The sequence below is a fragment of the Triticum dicoccoides genome, chromosome 5A, assembly GCF_002162155.2.
Source record: "Triticum dicoccoides isolate Atlit2015 ecotype Zavitan chromosome 5A, WEW_v2.0, whole genome shotgun sequence".
Taxonomy (NCBI): domain Eukaryota; kingdom Viridiplantae; phylum Streptophyta; class Magnoliopsida; order Poales; family Poaceae; genus Triticum; species Triticum dicoccoides.
In genome coordinates this window covers 416,576,345-416,583,811 of record NC_041388.1, presented here as the reverse complement: position 1 = coordinate 416,583,811, position 7,467 = coordinate 416,576,345, and the positions used below count along the sequence as shown (strand labels likewise).

The 7,467-nt window shown below is 40.9% G+C and overlaps 1 protein-coding gene across 1 annotated transcript; it reads right to left on the bottom strand.

Annotated features, from left to right (window-relative positions):
* Window positions 1-3,110: 3,110 nt before the first annotated feature.
* LOC119299634 lies at window positions 3,111-5,504 on the bottom strand. The gene is made up of 3 exons (XM_037576809.1): window positions 4,850-5,504; window positions 3,523-3,593; window positions 3,111-3,428 (listed from the first exon to the last, which is right to left on the bottom strand). Exons 1-3 carry the CDS (start codon window positions 5,502-5,504, stop codon window positions 3,372-3,374), a joined length of 783 nt encoding a protein of 260 aa, XP_037432706.1. The 3' UTR covers window positions 3,111-3,371.
* Between the last annotated feature and the right edge of the window lie 1,963 nt (window positions 5,505-7,467).

Here is a 7,467-nt window from a genome sequence, read left to right as displayed (position 1 = left end):
CCATACTCTTGATGACACGGGCACCGCGGCAAATGTTCCTGGTCCAACCAGGACTGAGCTCGGAGCTGGTGCTGTTATCGGTGTTGTGCAAGGAGAAGAAGGAGAAGATGAGGCTGGTTCTCAGCCGATGGAACCCTATGTTGGCATGAGGTTTGACACCCTTCAAATTGCTAAGGATCACTACAACAGCTACGCCCTATTGATGGGTTTCTCTGTAAAAATGAACACCTCTAGGCGGACAGCCCACACAAATGTATTGGTAAAACAGCAGTTCTGCTGCAACAAGTTCAAGAAGCCCAAAGCTGATGATGGAGGAGCTGAGGCTCCTCCTGTCCTGGACCCTATACCAGATCCAAAACCTATTTACAGTGATGAGGAGATGGAAGATGAACCTCCAATATTTGCTGAAGAGAAGGCTGGTACTAGTAAGAAAAAGAAGAAGCGTAAACGCGAGACAATAAAGCAGACTCAATGTAAGGCAAAAATGATGGTGAAGCTGATAGATGGGCGATGGCAGGTGACGCACTTTGTTCATGACCACAATCATCCGCTGGTGAATAAACCTTCATTGTCCAAATACTTGAGATCCCACCAAGGCATCTCTCCTGATGAAAATGAGTTTTTGCGCATCTTGTATAACTACAACTTGATTACAGGTGTGTTTCTATATCCCTTACAGAATTAAGTTTCCCTCTAGGCAGTCCAGTGTGCAACTGTTATGGTACTGGTGTGCAACTAAAATGCCTTAAGTGTGCAACTATACTACCTTCATTGTGCAACTACATAATGTTCATGTGCAACTAGATTACCTTCACTGTGCAACTACATAATGTCCTGTGTGCAAAGTGCAAATGTTTTTTTAAAAGGTGTAGCTGGTTGTCCATTTCCTGCAACTATCTTCTATGCCAACACATATCGTATTATTGTGTAGCTGGATATGTGCATTCGTGCGACTAATAAAATGTATATTGTTTCTTTTTGTATTATGCAGGACGTATGATGCATGTAATGACGGAGTTCTATGGATCTGAGATGATGGTGCCCTTCGGACCAAAGGCAATAACAAATCTGTGTACAAGTTTCCGTAGAGAAGACACAAAGGAGGGTGACATGATTGAGACAATTGCGCACTTCAAAGACATAAAAAAAGATCCAGACTTCTTCTATAAGGTAAAATATGATGAAGAGGATAGAGTTGTCAACATATTTTGGGTGGATGGCTCAGCTCGAAAACCTTATGTGGAGGCGTGTCGCGACTGCATATCGTTTGAGCAGAATTTCGGTTTTTGTTTTTTGATTTTTACCGGTCCTGGACGAAATGGGCGAAATTCGATTTTTTCGGCTTTTTCAGAAAAATTCGGATGAAAATCATAAAACAAAATTTGAATTTTGGGACGAAAAATGAGCGAAACTTGCCTAAATTTTTGAAATACAATAGAACAACGAATGAGTATTCAGAACTTTTACCAAAATATGCATGTAAAAATCAAACAGCTGAATCTATTCCTCAAATCACTACATATCAAACTGAACATCAACACTCCATTTGCAATCATTCAGGCAATAGCATAGTGGATCAATTCAGAGAGCAGCAACCATTAGAAAAGCAACATGATAGTCCAGATTAACATGTGACTTAATAGTTTAGATACTAAGAGTAACATGCGACTTAATAGTTCTACCAAGAGTCGAAACGAACACCCATAACAGTTCAGAATTACAGTCCACGATGAATTTAACACGGCATTCGAAGTTCAATTATGCCGACCCCAAAATACAAACAGAAAGTTCAATTCAGACTTCCTGTTCTTCAACTCTTCAGTCTTGCACCAAAAGTATTGAGTCGAACAGAGACCTTCACTTCGGACTTCCTGTTCATCCACCCGTTAGTCTTCATCAAACCAAAAGCTCTTTTGCTCCCATGCCTCTTAACCTTGCAACTAAAGCATTGTGAATTATATAAACATTACAAGTAGATGGCAGAAACAACAACTCAATGATGGCAGCCGCAATTGGAACAACATATAAAATCATATGTGCAGAAACAATGTGAATTATATAAATATTACAAGTAGATGGCAGAAACAACTCATGATGACAACCCAAGTTAATACAACATATAAATTCAGATGGACTAAAGCATTGTGAATTATATAAACATTACAAGTAGATGGCAACAACAACTCATAGATGGCAGCCCCAATTGAAACACCATATAGAATCATATGGACTAAAGCATTGTGAATTATATAAACATCAAGTTGATGGCAGAAACAACAATTAATAGATGGCAACCCCAATTGAAACAACCTATAAAATCATATGGACTAAAGCAAACATCATATGTTTATGACAGAATATAAGAAAGTGCATAAATGGGAAATTATTGATGTCATCACAAGGAACTTACTTGTCAATTGTAAAGGTTGGTGACCTCCTTGACCTTCTTAGCTTGCCTAACCCGTTCAGATCTACGGTTCACCAAACTACCATCACTTGTTACCTCAACATTGTTTCCAACTTGGCTTGCTAAATCCTTTTCAACTTGCATTAGCGAATCTCCTCCATCAGATTGACTTGCACCATCATCATGGCTATCATCATCATTAATTTCCAAGTCCAGCTCCGCATTCTCTTCATCATCATCCTCACTATCATGGTAGTCATCCTCTTCTTCCTCTACCCTCTTTCTTTTCCTGCCATTATCCTTCCTTGCAAGACGAGACACTTTCCTACTTGAGTTAAGCAAACGTATTTTCTCAAACACGGCGCTAGCAGCATCAACTCCATCCAAGATTGCATGCTCATCATCCTCATTCAACCATTCCATCATAGGATTTGTTGCATCAAACATGGCTGTATCCATCATCATTGCACATGCATCAACTTCCTTCTGCTTATCATTCTCTCTCACCGGGTCTTCTTCTTCTTCAGTACGTATCTTCAAAATGTGAAAACAAAATCAGTGAATGACAACGAAGTACAAAGAATAAAATGGATAAAGTCGCTATGTATAAAACAATGCTTATTAGACAACAACCTTTACTCTAAACATTGCTAAGTAAACATCAACATTTACTTCAAATAACAACCTAATAACAGTCTTTAATAAATAGTAGCATTTACTTAGTAAACAACAACCTTTATTTCAAACAATGCTTAGGAAACAACAGTATGCAGGTGAATCATGGCATATGGGTGAATAATGGCATATGGGCAAAACACATTTCATACCTTCAAGTTGTAGCGCACAGATACAAGCTTGTGCAGCTTGCCATATAGAAGACGGTTTCTTTGCTTCGTGTGGACCAAAGCAAAAGCGCTCCAATTCCTCTCACAACCACTTGACGAAACGCATTGTGATACAATACTCAAGGCACACTTCTGCAGATTAGGAACTTCCCCTCCAAATTGGAACCACCACTCAGCTGCCAAGTTAAAACAAAATTAACATAGTGAGATGAACTGAGTTGCAAAACTGGGGTAATAGAGAATATTACAAGTGGGGTAATTGGAACTTACTTGGTGACATTTTCTCTGCAGAGGAACGTGCCAACCTTGAGCCAAACCTCCCACGACATTCCCTGTAAGTGCTGACTTCATCAATAGCCAAAATAGCCGTCTCAGGGTCTGCGATCTTCTCAATGGCATCTGTTAGTGCAAGAGCATAGTCCATCATCTTGCACATGTTGATCTGATAATGTCTCTAAGGATCAAGGACAGCAGCTGAAAGGAAAAGGGAGAACAAAAGAAGTTAAAACCATAAAAAGAGAGCGTCATAATACAAATTTAGTTAGTTTTGTAACTACCTGCAACCAATAGTGTGCCTTCTTGCATAGCATCGATCCTCTTGGACACCTTGCTCATGACTCTATGAAACATTTGTGATCCACCACCAAGATGACTTTCCAACTTTTGTATGGCTGTCATCATACTCTTCTTGAATCCATATAGGGTGCATCTCTTTTGTGTATCGTCATATCTAAGGGCTTTGTAGAGTGGCTCTAGCACAGCAAGAACCCACTCTAAAGCTGCCCACCACATATTACTAGATAGCAGCTCTTCAGCGAACACATAATCAGCAGCACCATTCCAAGTACTTCCCTTCCAATCATCGGACACCATCCATTTCCTAAACTCATCTTTCTTACAATGGAAACTCTCCAAGAACATGAACACCGTTCCGAACCGGGTCGCATTCGGTTTTATGAGTTCACCACCAATGTTCTTTTTCATGCTATCATGTAGGTTATTGTGATTGTAGAAAAATCTACAGATCTGCTTAGCACTTTTAACTATCACGTCAATCTCACAAAACTTAGCAACATCCTTAAGCATGAGGTTAACAGTGTGGGTAGCACATGGCTGCCAAACAATATGACTAAACTCTGGTTGTTCTACCAGAGTTTTACATGCTTTCTTGTAATTTGACCCATTATCAGTTACGATTTGAAAAACATTCTCAGAACCTATCTCTTCCACAACGACCTTTCTGATCTCTCTATAGATAAACTCTGCCAATTAATTGCAAGTAAATTTTTGTTTGAAACAAAAATGAAGCGAGTAATAACATAAATAAGCATGAATAAACAGAAATAACACTTTTTTACTCTAAATGCATCATAATATCATGTAAAAAGATTAGAAAAGGCATAATAGACACATTTAACCATGAATAAACAAACATAACAGATTTTCAACCATGAATAGACAAACATAACAGATTTTCAACTCTAAATGCGCAATAAATGCATCATACCATCATGTAGAAAACTAACAAGGCATGGCTAGTCAGAATTAACAATGAATGAACATGCGTAAACATAGTTTCAATCATTAGAAAACTAACCTGCAGTCTGAGTTTGACCAGAAGCATCAATGGATTTATGAAAGAACATCCATGCATTGCAATACACCATGAAATTGATGAGACTCATACCAGTAGGCCCTGTCCATGAGTCACACATCACAGTTACACCATAGTTCCTCCAGTCTTGCTTGAACATGTTCAACCACTGCTCAGCTTCTTCATAATTCTTGTCCAAATATATCCCATCAATCTCCTTCGTAGTTGGAACAGGAGCTGGGCCAAGGTTTTGAGTTATCTTGACAGCCGCACGAAAATAGGGACAATTTGCTTTCAGACCAGCAATGTCATTAGCATGAAAAAACTTTGCCCAAGCTTGGCCAAGTACATCTTTTGACTCAACATTCAAAGCAGTGTTGATCTTTGGCTGCATTGATACTTTGTTGCTTGACAATTCCTTGTCAAAGTATGCTGTGATACTCTGTTTCCCAAGAGACACACGAACACCACTGCCACTTCCACGCCTCCTCTCAACTGCGTGAGAGACATTCTTGTCTCTTAGTGTCTCCCGAAGTGCGGCCTGAATCTCTTTCTCGTCATCTTCAATATTTATCACCCCTTCTCCATGGTACAACCCTTCCATGATATCCCTTTCCAAACGAAATCTGCGATTTTTCTTTTCCCTCTTCCTCCGCATTGAGTAAAAAGATAATAAGGCAGAAAAAAGGGAATTGCCACATTTTGTACTCTTAATGCATAACAAAATCAAGTAAAAGCTAACGAACAAAATTAGAACAATTTTAACTTTAAACATAATCAATACATTTTTATTTAAATGTTTCCTCTCTAAAAGTATCACAATATCCATACAAAAAGTTAAGCAAATTAAGAAAATGCAAATCATGGTATTGACCTTTCCAAGTTGTCTCTCTTGGAGCTGAACCATTCCCCATCAGAATGTTATCTTCGTTGTTGGGGTTGACATTTTCCCTCCTTCTAGCTTCACCGATGCTCACCCTATTAACATAGGGCGCACTTCCATCACCTATAAATTCAAGCATGAGAAGCAAGCATGCGATAAAGATCAACTCTATTTGCAAAAAATGGCCATCTATTTTAACAATGGCATGCAACCAAAGTTTAGAAGATATGAAGCAATCTTGTAGTACAAGATATTAGAAACAATGCTACTGAACAAGCTAGTAAAAGATCCTTCCTAGGTGTGCTATCATCCACACTTGCCTACGTGTGCTATCATCAACACTTGCTAAATAAGCATGCACGTACAGCTAACTACAGATCATGGCAAGTTGAGCTATCATGCACAATTGTGCTCCTGTATCAAGAAAGTGTGCATGCTGAACCTAGATACAGATCTTCACAAATGAAAAGCTAGCTATAGATCTTGCAAGATGAGCCAGCATACAAAAATGCTAAATAGGTGCATGTACAAGATTAGAGGAACATCGTTACAGTACGTCAGTACCATGTCCAGCTTGCCGGAAACCAGCGCGTGCGTCCGGCGCCGGGGCACTGCCCAAGCCCGTCTGGATGCGCCGCATGCTGCTGCTCCCATGGAGCCGTTCAATGCCCGAGCCCACCTGCCCCGGCATCGAAGTTGTGCGGCCGTGCTCCATGGCACTGCCACCATCGTCCATGGATGGGAAAGAGACTGGGAGGGAGGAGATTGGGAGGGAGGGAGACGAGGGAGGATATTGGGAGGAAGGGAGACGAGGTGGATGGGAGGAGGTGGCGATGCACCGCGCCCCCGCCTCACTCGCTAGGGTTCCATTGCCCACAGCCGCCGCTCAGTCGGATGGAGATGGGAAAAGTGAATTTAGGGTTAGGAGGAGATGAATTCGTGCTTTTATACCATAGGGGGGTTTGTGTGGGCTGTAGTAGACCATGGGTTGGGCTGTGAGTTTAAAAGTGGCCGAAATTTTTGGGTCGGTACACCCTATTACCGGGCCTTAACGAGATGGACAAAAATCACTGGAATTTTGGTTTTCTCAGATGAAATCCAAAACTTTGCGTTTGACACCACCTACATGACCAACATGTACAATATGCCATTCGCGCCCTTCATCGGAATAAACTGACATGGCCAATCTTTCATGCTGGGTTGCGCGTTTGTGAGGCAGGAGTTGGCATCGAGCTTTGATTGGGTCTTCGGAGCATTCCTAGAGGCTATGGATGGCAAACCTCCTGACAACTTCATCACCGATCAGGATGGTGCAATGAGGCAGTCAATACAGAGCATCTTTCCAACCACCGTGCACCGTTGTTGTCGATGACACATCATGAAAAAGTCTTAAAAAAAAGTTGGTTGGCTGCTGTGCCGGAATCCAAGGCGCTCTAATGATTTCAACTACTGTGTTGACTTCAGCTTCACTATAGACGAGTTTGAGCAGAATTGGGCTGGGTTAATAATGAAGTACGAGGCTATGACAAACACGCACTTTGAGAAGTTGTAGGAATACATGTCAACTTGGGTGCCGTGCTACTTCAAACACAGGTTCTTCCCCTTTCTACGGCCTACACAGCGTAGTGAGGGGTTCAACGCCATCCTAAAAAGATATATGAACCCACACAACTCAATTTTGAACTTCGTCAAGCACTATGAAAAAATTCAGAACCACATCCTTGCCAAGGAAGGCTGG

Coding starts and splice junctions, on each gene's coding strand:
- LOC119299634 (XM_037576809.1), bottom strand. CDS start 5,504: ATGCGGAGGAAGAGGGAAAAGAAAAATCGCAGATTTCGTTTGGAAAGG. Junction 3,594..4,849: donor TGGTCAAACTCAGACTGCAG/GTTAGTTTTCTA, acceptor TGATGAAGTCAG/CACTTACAGGGAATGTCGTG. Junction 3,429..3,522: donor TGCAGAGAAAATGTCACCAA/GTAAGTTCCAAT, acceptor TTAACTTGGCAG/CTGAGTGGTGGTTCCAATTT.